Source organism: Phasianus colchicus, chromosome 33 (genome assembly GCF_987193195.1).
Source record: "Phasianus colchicus chromosome 33, bPhaCol1.hap1.1, whole genome shotgun sequence".
NCBI lineage: Eukaryota > Metazoa > Chordata > Aves > Galliformes > Phasianidae > Phasianus > Phasianus colchicus.
The window spans coordinates 2,500,838-2,518,325 of record NC_143468.1 but is presented as its reverse complement, the minus strand read 5'-3'; the positions used below and the strand labels follow the sequence as shown (position 1 = coordinate 2,518,325).

General features: G+C 54.6%; 3 protein-coding genes across 3 annotated transcripts; all 3 read right to left on the bottom strand.

The window, feature by feature from the left end:
* Positions 1-423: 423 nt before the first annotated feature.
* On the bottom strand, positions 424-1,242 carry COX14 (cytochrome c oxidase assembly factor COX14). Its single transcript, XM_031609816.2, has 2 exons — positions 746-1,242; positions 424-672 (listed from the first exon to the last, which is right to left on the bottom strand). Exon 2 carries the CDS (start codon positions 662-664, stop codon positions 506-508), a length of 159 nt encoding a protein of 52 aa, XP_031465676.1. The 5' UTR covers positions 665-672; positions 746-1,242; the 3' UTR covers positions 424-505.
* Positions 1,243-2,340: 1,098 nt separating this feature from the next.
* On the bottom strand, positions 2,341-7,149 carry GPD1 (glycerol-3-phosphate dehydrogenase 1). Its single transcript, XM_031609817.2, has 8 exons — positions 7,012-7,149; positions 6,698-6,875; positions 6,117-6,257; positions 5,656-5,794; positions 4,833-4,945; positions 4,320-4,553; positions 4,036-4,142; positions 2,341-3,866 (listed from the first exon to the last, which is right to left on the bottom strand). The coding sequence occupies exons 1-8, from the start codon at positions 7,050-7,052 to the stop codon at positions 3,770-3,772; spliced, it is 1,050 nt and encodes a 349-aa protein (XP_031465677.1). The 5' UTR covers positions 7,053-7,149; the 3' UTR covers positions 2,341-3,769.
* A 1,414-nt stretch (positions 7,150-8,563) lies between these two features.
* On the bottom strand, positions 8,564-14,902 carry SMARCD1 (SWI/SNF related BAF chromatin remodeling complex subunit D1). Its single transcript, XM_031609814.2, has 13 exons — positions 14,720-14,902; positions 14,396-14,583; positions 13,234-13,276; positions 13,014-13,136; positions 12,622-12,744; positions 12,014-12,130; positions 11,583-11,684; positions 11,330-11,491; positions 11,120-11,217; positions 10,553-10,688; positions 10,092-10,214; positions 9,756-9,857; positions 8,564-9,532 (listed from the first exon to the last, which is right to left on the bottom strand). The coding sequence occupies exons 1-13, from the start codon at positions 14,885-14,887 to the stop codon at positions 9,479-9,481; spliced, it is 1,539 nt and encodes a 512-aa protein (XP_031465674.2). The 5' UTR covers positions 14,888-14,902; the 3' UTR covers positions 8,564-9,478.
* Between the last annotated feature and the right edge of the window lie 2,586 nt (positions 14,903-17,488).

Sequence of the window (17,488 nt, the reverse complement as noted above, 5' to 3'; positions counted from 1 at the left end):
GGGATCAGATCAACACTCAGCAACGTCTGAAGGGTGGGGGTCAGGAGCAGGGGGCCAGGCTCTTTTCAGGACAAAGGGCCACTGGGCACAAACCAGGAACCAGAGAAATTCCACCTGGACAGAAGGAAAAACTTCCTTGAAGAAACCCTGGCACGCGTTGCCTAGAGAGGTTGGGGGGCTCCTCTGGAGAGACCCAAAAGACCCAAACCCACCTGGATGCTTCCCCTGCAACCTGCCGAAGGGGTTTGGGCTCAGAGGGCCCTTCAACCCCTCCGGCTGTGACCGTCAGTCCCTTCCCCGCGGTTCTCGCAGCGGCGGTGCTGACCCAAAATCCCCATTCTCCGTTCCCGCGGTGAAACGGGTTTTTAGGAACAAAACCGTAGGGCCCCGCTCCCCCCGCAGACAGCCGCACAACCACACTCGGGCGTTTCCACCTGGTTTTATTGCGCTCCGGGCTGTTCCAAGAGAGCAGCTCGGCCCCGCGGCAGCCCCGAGCCCTCCGCGCTCAGCTCTCGGGGCCGGCCGAGGCCTGCCGGGCGCGGCGGTTCTGCAGCAGGCGGTAGGCCCGGACGCCGCACAAGTACCCGCCGTACGCCGTCAGCAGCATCATGGAACCGGAGAAGGCCTTGTAGCCGAAATCAGCCAGCTGCTTGCCGGACACCATGGCCGTTCCTGCAACACAGCGCGGCGCTCACGCCCGGCAGCGCTCCCTCCGTCCGCCCGCCCGCCCCGTCCCGCTCCTTACCGCCACCCGTTGGCTCCGCTTCCGCCGCCGCGCCTGCCTCAGGGCCGCGCTTCCGCCCGACGCCCCGCCTCCTCGCGTCACGCGAGAGGGTGACGTCAAGCCGCACTGCCTGCTGGGAGATGCAGTCCGCCGAGGCGGGAGGCGGCACCGCAGCGCCCCCTCGCGGGGCCGCTCCTTCACCTCCACGGAGCCGCAGGCGCTCAGCTCCCCGCGCTGCATCCCGGCCGCCGCTCCCCGGGGCCCGCCCTGTCCTGCTTTGCGGCTCCCCGCGGCTCTCCTGACCCTTCTCAGCACCCTGAGGTGCCTCTGCTCACTAAAAGCGGCCCTGTGCGAGGCTGGCCCAGCGGCCTGGAGGAGACGGCTTTCAGCTTAGGGTGTCCCCACTGAGGGGGGCAGCGGGCCTCTCCCCCTCCCTGAGGGCTCCCAACCTGAGGAGCTTCTCCAGATGGACGCTGAGAGTTGTCCCTGTCCCCTCTCCCAAACCCTGCTCGCTCCTCAGGCTGCAGAGCTCTGAGCCATGCAGGAGCTGCAGCACGCGGATGTGCTGAGGCTGCAGAACATAACTCCAAATGGCAAAGGGAAGACTTTTTATAGCTTGTGAACTCCAAAACTTGTGAAAGGCGTGGGCTGCTGAAAAGTGGGGGACATGGAGCACCCCCAGGTGAGAACTGGGGCCTTCGAGGCCTGCAGGAATGGCACAGTGGTGGAGAAACGCCCACTCAGAGTGATGCACCTCCACAGCAGGCGGGTTAACAGCTGAATTCCAGTCTGGAACAAAGCTCTGCATCCTGCTGCAGGTGCTGGCAACAGCAAACTGAGGTGAGAAGCTGCAGTGTTTCAAGGGAGGAGAGCTCAGCCACGCTGCATGAGCCTCAAGTGGGATTTCTGAAGCCCATCAAGACAAAAGGGAGCAGATGAGTGCCAGCCCTGCAAGGAGACACTGGACTTCTTTTATCCTCCCTCCAACCTTGCTAAAAAAGTTCCTCATCAGAGAAAGCCAGAGCTGGCTACTTTGTGTGCTTTTCAGCTCAGTTGAATTTAAAGGTCGTAGGGTGCCACCAAGAACGCGTGTCTAATAAAAGGCACAGAAACAACTGCAGTGCCAGCAGATTAAATTCCCCTAGCAAGAGGGTGAGCAGAGAGCTAACGGGCCTGGAAAGGTCACTCAGTGTGAGATGCATTTCAAAGAAAGACAGTGACTAGGCAGGGAAGAGAAGCTGGGGAGAGATGAATAAAACTGCACAGAATGTCCCAAGGAACTGAGACAGCAGAGAAGGGGAGGCAGCACAGCGGAATCCTGACCTGATTCCTGCAGGCCCCAGGTAGGATTGGGATTCTGTACCAGCTCAGCAATGCAATCTCAATATTCTGCAGCCCTCAGCTGAGACTTAGCACTGGAACTACTGCTGAAAAAAATCAAGTGGGATGCTGTGCTGTGTTCTCACCCAGCACTGTCCTGCTGTGTGTTCTTACTCACTTCTGGAACAGCACACAAAGCTGCAGCCCCAGGAAGGAACTGACACTGTCCTCTTCTGCACCATTAGCAAGAGCAGCAGGCACCAACCCAAAGACAACGATGCACCAGAGCCACTGAGTGAACAGCCTCCCCTTCCCTCTCCAAATTTATTATGGTTTTACACATTCATGAAGTACACTGCCAGTTAGAGAGCCTGCAGCACTAGGACCTGGCCTGAGGGCATTCAGCAAGACCTGCAGCAGCTCCAGCCTGCCCCAGATGGGCAGTCAGAGAGCCACTGGACACGGTGCCCTGAGCAACAGCAGCAGCAAGCCAGAGTCAGTGTCTGAGGGGCACGTGGCAGCCAGCTGGACAAGGGGCAAGTTTCAAAGGCACAGCACAAGGCACGAGGCCTCTGTCCCCTGCTGTGCTGCTGGAGGGCTCTCTGTACCTGTTGTGGATCACGTCCTTTGCTGCCCCTTGTACTGCTGGTGGGCAGTCTCACAAGAACAAGGAAAGCATGGAACCTGCTTTCTCAGCTCTTGTAAATCCACACAGAGAAGCAAAGGCCAGCCTAAGGCACATAGAGGAACAAGCCAGAGAGAAGGCAAAAAGCTGCTGTGGATCATTCCTCTAAGAGCAACAGCCCAACTGCTTTATCAGGTACACTGCCAAAGGCTACGCAGCCTGCCACCTGCTCAGAAAGACTTTGGGCAGTTGGTCCCTGCATTGCCAAAGCCAGCCAGAGAACAAGCTGATACGAGGGAGGAAAGCTGGCCAGGGACAGCCAGCAGGCACAGAATTAGCACAGGCAGATCAGTGACAAAAAGGGTCAGAGGCCAGGGTCAGCTGTGAGAACAAAAAGTGAAATCGTTGAGCTCCAAGGGCTCTCTCTGGAGCTGCCCTCACACAGGCCAAGTGCTGGCTGTGCTGTGCAACAGAAGCAGCTGGTAGTGACTGAGGAAGCTGCACATGGCAGGGGGCAAAGAGCTATTTTATATAGCTCTTCTGGTGCTTCTTAGAAGAGTGATGATCAGCTCCTTTGGAAGTCTTCGGGAGCTTCAGTCTTTTGTGGAACCTGGAAGGAACTGACACCTCTACGAGACAGTTAAGACAAAAGCAACAGCAGCAAGCAGGGAAGAGCTGGTGTCATGCCAAGAGGCCCCACAGGGCTAATAGCAAAGCTTGACCTGCCAGGCAGTGCCTCCTGCATAGCCTGGATCGATCACGACAACCTAGCAGTGTCTCTCTGAGAACTGAATCCACCAAAGCAAAAGAAAGGGAAAGGAGGAAGATGCTCAGCCCCGCTCAGGGCAGGACCTAGGCAGCAGCAGAAGCTAAATGAGCCCTTCAGAGAAAGAGGGAGATCAGCAGATGCCTCCGTGCAGATGCCAGGCTCAAATTGGCAGTCTACATGTCTGACAAGGGGAACCTCTGCCCTTGCAGTACTCTGCAAAGGCTCCCAGAAGTCTGGACTCCTCACAAAGCTGTAGCAGCAGCAACGTTGGTGTAGGTGGGAGCTCACCCCTCTTCTCAGCAGGATCCGTGGTTTTGCAGGCAGAGCCCATTTACATGTGCTCAGGGTGGTTCTGGAGACACTTGATGACATCAGAAACAGGTTTGCCCTCATAGCAGATCTGATAGACAGCTGTGAAGAGGGGGAACCTACGGACAGACCAACACAATCTCTCAGAGCAGAGTCACAGCACCTGGTGCACTGGGCAGCAGCAGGTGGGACTGCAGCTCGTTGGGTGCAGACAGTGAGGGAGACAGGTGGGAGTTCCACCCCCAGCCCAGCCACAAAAAAGCAAACAAGGGAGATGAGATCACTCACTTATCCACCATGTTCTTGGTTTTAAGGATGTGATTCAGCTCAGCAGACGTCTGGGGACCCTGCAGCTTCTGCCCATTCAACATCTCCTTCTCCAGCTGCTCAATAGACTACAACAACCCAACAGAGAGGGAGCTGGACGCTGTCATGCCATCCACTACCCCATGTCCATTCCCCAGAGCTGGATTATGACACTGGGAAAGTGAAGGCCAATATCCTGGTGCTAACTGGCCCCACATTGTTGCAGGTTTCAGGCTCCCCTCACTGCTGCTCCCTGCTCTGCTCACCTTCCCAGTCTTGGCAAAAGCCTCGGCCACTTTACGGTTGCGACCACCGTAGCAGGTGGTGATGAGATCAGCGACCCCACAGCTCTCCAGGAAGGTGGAAGGGGTGACAGGGCCCTTGCAGAAGATCTTGGCAAAGCTAATCATCTCCATCAGCCCCAGACGGATAACAGCAGCCTTTGTATTGTCTCCAAAGCCAAGACCATCACAGAAACCAGCCCCAACAGCCACAATGTTCTGGAAAACAACAGCACAGTGATGTGTTCCCAGCAAAGCCCAGGGCACTGCTGTATCCACAGGTGCCAGTGTGATCCCATCAACAGACTGCTGCCTGCCCCTGCCTGTCTGGTCACCACCACCCTCCAAGCAGCTGAGCAGGATGTGCACAGAGCTCCCTCTGAAGCCAGGCCTTCTGCCCAGCTGTCTCTGCAAGCCGGAGTGCAATATCCAAAGGAGATCACTCAGTGCTCCCTGCAGAGCTCAAGCCCTGCAAACCACAGTGAGCAGCTCACCCACCTTCAGAGCACCACAGATCTCTACAGTGTCAGCTTCCTGCACCACTGTGACCCGAAAGTTTGGTGTCTGCATCAGCTCCTTCAGGATCTGCCCGTACTGTGCGTTCTTACAGCCTAATGAGACAATGAGAAAGAAGGGACAAGATGATGGAGCAGACCCTAAAGGAAAACTGCATTCCAGCCTACCCATGTGGTCTTGCTGCATTCAGCACAGCGAGAGGAATCCGTTGCCCAAATGATGGACATGGCTAAACATTTGCAGGCCCACAGAGTGCCAAGTGCATTGCCTGGCAGATAACCAAGGTTCAAACTTGGAATTCCCAGAAGACAGGGATGATCCCTACCACAGAATTGGCACGTCCACTTTTAAAGGCATCTTCAGAGATTGCAAAATTTGGGTTTGGAGACTGCTGTTCTCCCTGCAGTGCCCTGCACCAAAGCATCTCTGCGTGTTCACAGTGACAGCATGCTCTGCTTACACCTCTTCAGCCTCCTGCATGGCTTGTTTGCTTTTGTTCTAAATACAGACACTTTGAATCTTGTAACTTCTAACCCAGAGAACAGTTCTGTTGGTTTTGGCTGCTGTGTGTGATTCACAAACAGTGTGGAGGATGGCAGGAGCTGCCACTAGGTGAACTTTGAAGCAGCCCTGGCTAGCAGCAACACGAGTTCAGTTGAGTGTCCTTTGAAGCTCAGTGAAATTAAAGGGAGTGAACTATTTCCTCAAGGTTCTCCCCTGTGCCCACCCCATTCATTTGAACCAGGCTGACTGCCAGATGTTCAAAGTCAGTGCTGGCAGGACCTTCCAGATGTTGGCTCCTTACCGATGGTTGTTTCGCAGAACTTCTCTTCTGCCACTTCACTGGCAATGTTGGCCCCCATGAGGACACTCATCTCAATTCCCAGTTTCTCGTGGATGATGTCTGAGATCAACCTCAGCCCATCTGGTCCTTCATCCACCCCCTGGGAGACAACCAGGAGCAGAGATGAGCTCATGGCCTGGGAGTCCTGGCCCATTCACCCCAATTCTGTCATCCCAGCAGCCCCCCATGCTCAGCTGCACCCCACTCCTCACCCATGGGCCCTCACCCATTCCTACCCCATAATACCTCCAGATCCCTCCAAGGCAGTGCACCACTCGAAACCCAAACCCTGTTCACTGCAGGGGTGTTGGTCTAGATGACCATTAAAGGTCCCTCCCAACTCAAAAAATCCTATGACGTTAAGATTCTATGATTCCAATTTCTCCTTGAAAAGCTCATCACCCTCCTGGCTCTGCTCACACCTTGATGAGCGACATCCCGATTGCACCTTTCTTCACATGGGCCTTGATCTGGTCGCAGACTTTGCCGATGAACTGATGGGGCACCACGAACAGGAGGATGTCAGCCCCGGAGCAGGCTTTCACCAGGTCAGGCTCTGCCACCTGCACAGCACAGCTGCCATCAGAAACTTGTCCCCAATGCTTGTAGAGGGGGGCCTGCCCTAACCCACAGCAAGGGGAGCAGGGGGTTTTGGGGACAAATTGCCCCACGCTCCCTTTCTAGAGGGACTGGAGAACCTCAGAGCGAAAGGCTCAGCCTGGCTCCCTGCACACCAGCTTGGAGGCAGCAACACAGAGCTTGTGGCCTTGAGAGCAGCAGGTGAGATGCCAGAGCAGGGGCAGAGGTGGGCAACGAGAACAACCAGGGCAGCAGCTCACCCCAAAGTGTGCCACGAGGTCACCGGGAATGCAGGAGCCCCGCCGCACCCCTTCCTTCACGCTGCTGGCACATGGGGCTGCGACAGCACAGCAGCATTTATTACCTGTCATCAAGGTGATAAAACACGGCCCTCGTCCACAGCAGGCCACCAGCAGGCACTCACCACGTTGTGGGGTAGTTTGTGCCCCGGCAGGTACTTGACATTCTCGTGCTCCGTGTTGATGATCTCGGTGAGCCGCCGGCCGCCCACCTCCTCCTCCAGCACCCACATGTTCACCGTGTTTTCGAAGGTGCCCAGCCGTGCCGCATTGCTGCCCACGATCTTGGCGATGGCCGAACCCCTGCGTGTGGAGGGAGGGAACGGAGCCGTGGGCGGGGGGCACCGGGGCTGCCGGCACCGAGGAGATCCCAAGGCACCGGGAATGACGCAGCGCCCCGGGACGGCAGCTGGGATGGGGGGACCTGGCGGGCGCTCACCAATTGCCGGAGCCCACGATGCAAACCTTCTTGCCACCCATGGCTCAGGGACGCAGAGCGCTGCGCAGCACGGAGCCCAAGGGCGCTATTTGAAGGCTGTGCCCGGTGGGGCCGGCCCGGCCCGCCCCCCGCCCGCCCCGATCCGCCCCGTCGAACCGGGCACCGGCCCGGCCGCGCTGCTCGCTGCCCCGGAGCGGAGGAGGAGCGGCTCAGGTCGCTCGCAGCCGGCGGTACGGCTGTCCTGCTCTCTCTGCCCCTCTCCATTTTCTGCAGAAAAGCCATTTCTTTCCTCCCGCTAAGCGCCTTCCCTCCTGCCCCCCCCCAGTAGGAAACATGAACCGTCTGACTGCAGACCCAGAACGCGACCCAGCCTTAACCTCAGCGGTAAGCAGCAGCGCTGACTGCTTGACCTTAGGAGCTGCCCTTGCTTCTGTGCTCAGATCCCACGAGCGTCCTCAAGCTTTGTGCAAAGCATTACCTAAGGGCAAAGCCCCTCCTGCCTGGCTTTTAACCCATCCAGGTAACCTGTCTCCAAATTTTGCGGTGCAGGCACTAGGCTGGCCAGCATTCATCAGCAGCTTGGCCACTGGATTTCCCTTTTACTCAAAGTTCTTCGTTTTTTTTTTTTTACCATGAAAGCACCCTGCAAAGGCTCAGTGGACTCCATCAGCCAGAGATCCTTTCACAAAAGGCTCTGTGTAAAAGGCTAAAGTGGGAAGAACATTTTCTCTGCAGTTCCTTAAACCAGCTGGCTTTGTTTAAAAAGTGAAATTAATCTTCTCCCTTCCCAGGCAAATACACGAGTTGTCATCCACCAAGGCAGCTGCTGAGAGAAAGTGTACTGTCAGCACTGAAGGAGGACAGCTTCCTTCACAGGCTTTTATTAAAACTGGGTGACATCTACAAGGATACAGTACAAAAAAAAAAAGTTTGGTCCATGGGAAAAAAAAAACATAATAGTTAAGAAAAGCAGTTATTCTGCAACAGCTATGTTTGCCTACGCAGTGTTCAGCATCCTTCATGTGCAACTACCCTGAGGAGTCAGTGGGCTGCTTCATCAGCACCAAGACCTTCACCCCAGTACCACAGAGGAGCAGTTTCAAAAGGGGGCAAAGGAGAAGGGGAGGGTCTATTACTCACAGACATGTGGGAACACAGACACGAGTAGGGCTCCCAGAATCACAGCAACCTTCCCAACCACACCACAGCCAGGTGCAGGGATGGGGGGGGTTGTCAGTAACATGGTTTTGCAGCTGTTCCAAGAGAACATGACCAACTTTGTATTACAGTCCATTTGCATTACAGTTCCAAGCAGAAATACTGAGATCTAGGCTGAGAGAGGTCCTTCTCTTACACCTGACCACTGGTTCACTAGTAAATAATTCCACGAAGAGGCATAAGGGCTGCTACTCCCCATGGTAAAAGTCTACTTGTACATTCCTGATCCATAACTTGACTAAAAAACACAAGAGTTTCAGCATGGAAACATCTGTTAACTCAATGCATGCTTGGGGCTACCTCCACTCCCAAGGGATGGATCCACACTCCCAGATCCACAGGAAGGAACCTCTGGTCCCCACAGCAAATGACACATGATAACTGTCCCAAAGGAATGAGCATACAGTAGTCTGCCCCTGCACAATTGCACTGGGCAGCTGCTGCATTCCCTCCCCACTACAGGGAAAGCAAGCAGCCAGCTGGCTTGCTGGAACCATAAGCAGAGTCTTTTTCTCAGCTCTCCAGCACTTCCACATCTGTGCAGTAAGACATGCTTCATCTCCCCTGTGATTCCCAGCTCAAGGCAGTCTTTCATAAACGTGAAGGGAGCAGGACAAGGAAAAAGGGACAAGGGAAGAAACAATTCTCTATACAGTCCAGTAACTTCCTCAAGGAGGAGAGTGACCTGTGAGGCAGCCCAGTGCAGCAGCCCCCTCCCAGCGAGGGAGGGGAGGGCTGGAGGTATGTCAGCATCCTGCCCACTCCATCTCCTGGTACCTTGCTACTAACTGAGGCAGAGACCAGACTAGCCACAGAACTCCGCCCTTTGAGCAGATCCTGACTTCCCAGTCAGGTCTCACGTGTGCCACAACTAGATGCTAGTTGAAGAGGAACGGGAAGAGGAAGAGTTTCTGAACTTGAGAGGAGCTCAAAGTCAGCATTCATACTGGCTACTGGGGACACTACAGGCAGCACGGAGTCAAGGGGAGGCTCTTGGAAGCCTTGGGACTGACAAGGCAACAGTCAGGAAGAAAACCAGGTAGAAGTGTGTACTTGTTGGAGCCTGTCTGCTTGCCACACCCCAGAAGACCCCAGGTCGTAGAGCTGCCCCAGCAGAGACAATGCCAGGATGGATGACGGTGCAGGCCTTGGCACCACAGCGTGGTTAGTGAGCCTTAACTGTGTGCTCTGAAGCACCCTGTCTCCACAAGCAGCTCTGATGCCTTCTGGTTTGGGAGGAGATGAAGGCCTATGTGTTGCGGATCCCCAGGGCCTGCTCCAGCTCCTGCCGTCTTTGCTGAACCTGGAAGAGAAGAGTTGCAGCATTAACACAGACAGCAGTGCAGTGTTCAAGTACCACAGGGCCCATCTGGATAGGGCTGAGCACAAACTGTGATCATAATGCATTAGCAGTGTCTGAAAGCAACGCTTAACACTGCCCCTTTTCACCAGGGCATGAGCCCCAAGAAGTGGCAGGTACACCAAGCCATTGGGTCTGGAAGGGTCTCCTGCCTGGGGACACTCACCTTGGAGTAAAAGTATCTGCACACAGCTTCCTGAGCCCATGGCTGGAAGTAGAACTCAGCTCTACGCTCCTCTTCAGGATTCCCAACAACATCAGTCATCGTCTGGAAAGCACAAAGGACAAAGCAGTTCAGGGAGTACAAAAGCTCTGTGCTGAACAAAACTACACCCCCTTTGCCTCAAAGAAACTTCAGTTCAGTCAGGTCAAGTCCTTATGTTTGATCTCAGTTCAAGTCTTGCTTTCTGAGCAGGAAATTGCCTTTCTCACTCTGTGGGAGCTAGTTATAATGAGGGAAGCATGTGACTGGATCCACCTTCCACACAAGAAAAGCTTTTACCTTCAAGTCCCGGCACTGGGACTGGAGCCAGTCATTGATGAAGCCCTGAGGATCTCGGGCAAAGCTCAGCATGAACTCACGCTGGGTCTTCAGCTGGTTAATTGTCTCTATTGTTTCATGGATCTGAAGGAGATAAGAACAGCATCAGGACTGCTGAATAGGGAAAAGTGTCAGAGAAACATAGAGATCCAACATGTGAAGGTGAATTCTTATACTCTCTGGTTGGCTTATCCCAAGTTCTTGCTGCAAAGGTTACCGGTTTTTCCACTGCCCATTTGCTTTAAAACACTTCTTCCAGGTAAAGCCATCTATCTAATCATTGTTGCCCTACTCCAGCTTCCAGATGCCCAACAGAACAAAGCTGAACTGTCACATTCAGAGCTCATCTTGCTCCACAGATACACTCCTATCTGGTAATGAGGATTCATTCATTCAGGCAGACCTGAAGGAGCTCTTCTTACCTTGTTATCCAGAGCAGCAATTTCCTGTTGACTGGCAGTTGATAGCAGGAATGAATTCATCTGAGTCTTCAAGGTGTCATCCACCTCCACATCGATGTCATAACAGGCTGTTTTCTTCTGGTCATTAGGATCAACACTGGGGGCATCCACAAGAAAGGAACCAGAAAGAGTGAGTAGTTCAAGAAGCCATCACGTCAAACTGTGACTGCTCTAGGGTGATGCAGCATAAGAACTGCCAGCAGGGATAAGCCAAGTCAGTGTCAGCTTCACCTCTAGCACCATACAGCAAGGCTTTATTGATGTCTTTGCTGCATATGGACTAAGTGATTGTTCCAAGCAAATTTCTACCCACACACGTGTAATGAAAGGCAGTATGAGTTCCTTGTGAAAGAGAGGGATACAGTAAGTGTCAGAAGTGCCCATTCCTGTGTAAAGAAACAATGGCAGGCAATGCAGGGAAACTACTACTGAAAAATCAGAGCACATCACACCATCTTCCTGTGCCAGCCTCATCCATCCTTTCCTCTCTTCTTTCTAGAAATATGAAGCCAAGTAAAGCAGCCTCACCTGATCACATGGTTAATGATGATTGGTTCTGGAGGCATAAGCAGTGCATGAAGTCTTTGTGGAATTTCAGAGAACTTCATCCGCTGAGATTCAAATATCTGTGACAGAAACACAGGGCTAAGGGAAGGAACACAAGCCCTGCCAGAGACCGCTGCCTGCCGACCAGGGAAAGCTGAAGCAGTTGCTCATTCCCACCACAAATCCCATTACCTGCTGGAGGTATTTGTCACAAATGACGTACTCCCGCTCATGAGGGTCCTGCAGCTTGTGGGTCTTGATATATTGCCACAAAGCCTGGATGATCACTGGGCGAGTCTGAGTGTGAATCCCCAGGAGACGAGCCAAGCGGGGATCCAGTTTGAACTGGGGAGGCTGAAAGAAAAAGCACAGAAGTGAGATGGGACTTACAGCCACAGACACAGCAAATGCTACGTATGCCCAGCACTGCTATCCAACATCTCACCTGGTAATCAAGCATCAGAAGGACAGTGCAGCGCACGTTGACATCTCCTGGCCTCTTCACCTGGAAGCCATCTGTCTCCTGAGTTGTAGCAGTTCTGTGCCACTGGAATACGTGCAACAGGAGGGGGATTTAGCTGCACCCACACACTCGACTCTTTCTGCTCCTGCTGCTTGCCACCCAACCTCACCCACGACAGAAGATTCATCTTATTCCCATTTATAGTTTGAAACAAGAGTTAATGCATTTATTCAGAGCCCTGGCAAGTCAGTGGAAAAGCTAAGTAAGAATTCAAGAGAATTCAGCCCTGGCTCCCAGCCACCTGTTAAAGCCTTAAATATCCCACTTCACAAGTTACTAATTACAGACAAATTCAATCTGCTGGAACAGCAACCCATTTGTAGAGATAATACAGCAAAAAGAAGCAAGCTCACCTCTACCAGGTGATTGTCAGGGCCATAGAGGTCTTTATCAAGTTCAATGACCAGAGATTTAAAGAAGGATGAGAACTTTCTTTTCTGTTTGGTGGCATCATATTTGGACAAAGCAGACTGCAAGCAACACAGGAAGGAAGGGAGTCAGGAGAGCACGTTCCAGGACTCAAGCACAGGCAAGGCATATGACAGTGTTCCTTTAAGTTGTGAACACTTACATTCATCAATACATACTCGAAAATCAAGTTCCAAGTCAAAAATGGTGAAAGACTGGAGATAAAGACGAGCTTGGAGGAATTAACTTACTCAGCAATTACATAAAATGCGAGTGCCCTGGTTTTAAGAGCCAGGGTACACAAGTGCCACTGATAGGCTCTCACCATTAATTCTTATAGCTATAAGAACTTTGTATAACTCATGTTCTGCCATGGGGATACCCATCGGTCTCCGAGTTGGGCTCTCGGTCTCGTCACCATCAGACTCCTTAGAAAACAGAGATGAAGGAGGATATCAAGCCCTTAGCTATGCTCCCAGACACTAGGAAACTGGTTCAATTGCCAATTCCAGATCCATAAAATCAACTATGTGGTTGGGTGCCTCACACTCACGTCTTCTAGCAGCCGTCCTTCCACTCGAAGCTCCCAGGAGGCCACTGTTCCTTCACCATCCTCTGCATCTGACTTGGCTGGATTGAAGGTATTGGAGATAAAAATACGTAGCTTTCGCTTTTGCTGCAAGAAAAAGCATCAGCTCAGTATTCATTCTGAAGCAAAGGGATGAGAATCTTGCTTATGTTTTGTTAAAACTAAGCTTAATATTCTTCTTTTCCTCATACATCCACTCTCTCAGGACAAACAGCACAGAGAGGCAGTCCTGGTTCTACCCCAACTTAAGTCTTGAGCATTACAGTTCTTTATATGCTTACAGGGATATGACACAACCTTCAGAGTCCTCCTACTCTCCTGATTACAGTAAGAGTCTCTAAACATCCCTTGCCCACCTTAATGGGTCGTTTCAATGCCTCCTGGATATCCAAGCGTTTTCTCATGATCGTCTGGTCCAACTTCCTTTCAAAGGCCAGCAGGTCCATATAAGCTTGAGACTCAGGCACAAGTTCACGAATCTACAGCAGAGCACAAGGTCAATCAAAAATGCAAATCACTGTTGATTCCTCCACATCTCTGTATCTACAGAAGCTGTCAACTGCACATGCCACTCACCCTCTGAGGTAGAATTTTGTCTGCCATCTTCTTCTTCTTAGCACTGCAAAGTAAGGAATGCATTAAAATGACAACCACCGCTAATTAACAGTGGACCCTCACAAAAGGAGATGAGGTTTGTCTGATTTAGGACCATACATCAGCAATGCTCTCAGCCCTAAAAGCTGATCACCTCAATACATCCCCAAGGAAAGCACTGAAAGCAGGGCTGCGTTATTGAAAAGGAAGCAGTGACAGAGCAACCAAAGGGGCTTATGGCTCAATTTGCTTTAGACAGACTTTTCCAGGAGATTCAGGATGCATTACCAATATTACCAAGGCATCACACTGTACTGCCAGAAACCAAGCGTAAACTTGCTCTTGTCCAGCAGCTACACATTACTCTTTTATCTGCTGGAATCTCCCCTCTCCCAGAGAAGAGGCTGCACGAGAACATCAAAGTCTCTTTCAGTCACCCAACAAAAAGCAGCAATGGGAGGCCCAGGCCTGGCCCTGCACACAGAAAAGCTTTGTGCTGCTATAAGCAGCCAGCAGATGACACCAAGTCAGCGCCTGCCCCTTCAGAGAGGACTTGCAGCTCGCTCTGATTTCAATGCCTGTCCACACCCTGAAACACAGATCTTGCCCTATGGGGCTCTGTGGGGAGAGAAGCAATATGTCTGCACCCACCTGGGGATGCCGTGAGCATCCTCACTGCCCTGGGGATGCACAGAGAATGCCCTGAGACTCCTCCTTGCCCTTGGGGCTGTCCTGAGGAACCTTGCTGCCATAGGAACACCCAAGAATGCACCCAAAACTCCTGTGCTGTCCCAGGGATGTCCTCAGGACCCCTGCTGCTCTGAGGATGCCCAATGATACTCTAAGCCCTCCGTCACCCTGGAGGAGCACGGGGAGCAACTGAGAGCCCCCACTGCTCCAGGGACCCTTCCTATTTCAGGGATACCCAAGGATATCCTAAGCCCAAGGATATCCTGCCCCAGGGACGCCTGGCAGCATCCTCTGGACACCAACGCCCTGAGAACCCCCCGCTGTCAAAGGGATACCTGAGGACGCCCCACGAGCCTAGTTGCCCCAGGGTCGTCCCAGGGATGTCCTGAGTTCCCATCCCCCCCCCCCGCTGCCCCGGCGACACCCAGAGCCCCCCGCTGCCCCCGGCCCTTACTTGTGGTTGCGGTTGGGCACCGCCTGGGGCTGCACCTGCTGCAGCTGCTGCGGCGCGGGCCTCTTGCGGGCCTGGTCCAGGCCGGCCTGCGCCATGCCGGGCCGCACCGCCGGGCTCCCGCCGTAGCCGGGCGGCCCCATGGAGGGGCCCTGCGGCGCCAGGCGGCTGCCCGGTAACATCCCGGGGCGCTGCGGGGGGAAGAAGAAAACCGCTCCAGTGCCCACCGGTGGGGGCCGGCCCCGTCCTCGTCCCCGCCGCCCCCGCTCCCTCCCGCCCCGCCCCGCAGCGGCCCGCACGCCCCCGCCGGCCCCTCCCCTGCCTCACCGGATAGGCGGCCCCCGGCAGCGGCGAGCGGTACAGGCCCTGTCCCGGGGCCGGGCCCATGCGCACCGGCCCGCCCGGCGTGCCCGGGCCCAGCGCTCCGGCCCCGGCAGCGGCCCCGCCGCCGCCACCGCTGGGAGTCACCGACTGGAAGCCCGCCCGCGCCGCCATCTTCTCCAGCACAAAGGGGAGCGGGCCGGAACCGGAGCTCTGATATAGAGAGCGCGCGGACACCGCCCTAGAGCGGCACCGCCTGCGCAGAGCGCCCCCTGCCGGCGGGAGGAGCTGCTGCTGCTGGTGGGAAGCGGGGGGTGGGGGAGGTAGGGCCTGGAGTGGGGGGAAGGGGCGGGGTCCTGGGGGGATGCGGGGGTCCTGGGGGGGAGTATGGGAGCGTGAAGGGTCCTGGGGGCTGCAGGGGTCCTAGGGGGGGGTTCAAGGATCACTACTGTGGGGGAATAGAGTCCTAGAGGGGAGTGCATGGGGGTATGGCAGGGTGCTGGGGGGTGCGCAGGGGGTGGGGAGGGCAGTGGGAGAGGCAGGGGGCTGGGGGGGGGGGCAGAGGACTTGAAGAGGGCTATGGGAGGGTGTTGGGTTTGGGGGTTTCAGAGACCAGGGAGGGGATGGGGTATTTGCGGGGGGGGGGAGGTGAAAGAGGTGTGGGAAGGGGCAGTGTGCTGGGGGGGGGAGTTGCATGGACCATGGGGAGGTGCAGATGAGGGTGCAGTGCTCAAGGCATCGAGCCTCGATGCTGTGACTGAGTAGGGCTGTGGGTGCCCTGGGTCCCCCATTCTCACAGGTGCTCTGTGCCCCTGTCTGGGACTGCTTTGCTCAGGGTTGGGGATGCTCAGAGGGGGATTCCTCCCTCCCTCAGCAGCCGCTGCAGAAGGCACAGCGCTGAATTAAAGGCCACTTTTTGCAAGTATTAGCATTACTTTCCCTGTCCCCAGGGCACTCATCCGTGTGGTTGTTCATAGAGCAGAGGGACCTGCATCCAGCCTGCATTAATCCATGAATAAAAACCAAGAGAGCAGTCACACCGCAAGTATTAATTAAGCAATTAATGATGATCATGGGCCATTTAGGAGGCTGTCCTGTACAGTGCGTGGCATTGTTGACTGAGGAGAGAAGTGGGGAGATGTTGGCACCTTTTCCACCAAATTCATTGTTTCCTGACCTCGATGGAAAACACGATGCTGTGAGCACAGCCATTAGCTGTTGTCTCAGCATCCGTGTGTCCATGCAGTTAATGTAATGCCACCTCCGACAGCCTTGGCGCCTGGCTGCCTGATGAAATATTCATGGAGAGGAGAAGCGGTGGAACTTATCTGCTCTGTATTGTTCAGATGCAGCAACTTCAAGTGAGGCTTAAAGCCTGGCAGGAGCCTTTGGGCAGGCTGGGAAGTGGCTGGGAGGGACAAAGAGAGGGAGAGAAAGGAAGGGCTGAGCTGAGAGATGAACTCTCTCCAGCAGCAGTTCTCTGTCTGCCTGGAATCTGGGAGCCCAACACTGCACCCAGTGCTCCAGTTGTGGCCTCCCCAGGGCAGAGTAGAGGGGAGGTGCACCTCCCTCCCTCACCCTGCTGTGCAGTGCACCCCAGGGAATCATTGGCCTTCTTGGCCACCAGGGCACACTCCTGGCTCATGGTTACCCCGTTGGCCACCAGGAGACCCATGTTCTTTGCTGCAGAGCTCCTTTCTGGCAGCTCAGCCCTTGTCCACTCTTGTAACCCACACTTACGAAATGCAGGGTCCTAAGAGATCCCACAGTGCATGAGCTGAGTGTAGTTTTGCCCCAGCTCCCTCTCTCCAGGGATGTTCTGTTGCCAGTTCTCCTTGTCCCCTGTCATTAGCTGTGTTTCATAAGAAGCAGGGGGGGAAATAACCCCAGTGTCTCCTTACACTTGTCCTTTCTCCTCCCCTCTGCCTGAGGGTTTGCTTGGTTCACTGCTCAGTGAAATGCTACCCGTGCACCTTCGTTTCCTGCACCTGCTGGCATGAGGCAGCTCTGCTGAAACCTTCCCCAGCCCGCGTGGCTCCAGCTCCAGGCAGCCGAGCAGCATCCAGGGCTGTGTAATTATAGCCCAGCGCCTGTTTCTGCTGGCAGCGTTAGCAGAGAGCAAGTGGTAACCAGGAGTTATTGCTGTGGAGGAGAGGAGGTGATGCTATCTGTGCTGCCACTATCTGCATGGTGCGTGATTAATCCTTGCTCTGTAGGGTTTCAGCAGCCACACAATCAGCGGTGTGCAAGCAGGTGCTTCCCAGCAACCTCAGGCTGAGGCGTGCAGCACCTTGTCCTCACGTGCATTGTCAGTGATGCTTCCTGGGGAGTGTAATTAACTCCTTGTCTCGTGCACAGTGTGCACCAACAGCCTTGGATGCACACTCTGCATGCATCACACACCTCGCAGCCCGCCAGCTGTCCGCAGCCCATCCCTGTAATCCTGAGCAATGCAAGGATCCTTGTTCCTTGCTCTGGTGGTGTATGGACGGTGTGCACGTTGGAGCCTGGGGTCAGAAAACGTACAACTTGTCCACTGCTCACATTGGGTCCTGTCTGGCTTCTGTCCGTGCACGCATCCCTCACCTACTGCCGGCTCCAGGGCTGGGAATTGCTCTGTCTGTGCTGCTTTTGAGGTCCCTGCACCCCTCTGCGAGGCTGTTCCAGGCTGTGGCTTGCAAAGTGCTTCCATCAGCAGCAAAGACCTCAGGCAGAGGCTGAGGATTCAGTGCAAGGTTGCAGTGGATGGAACCCAGCACGTTCTTAGGCAGCTGG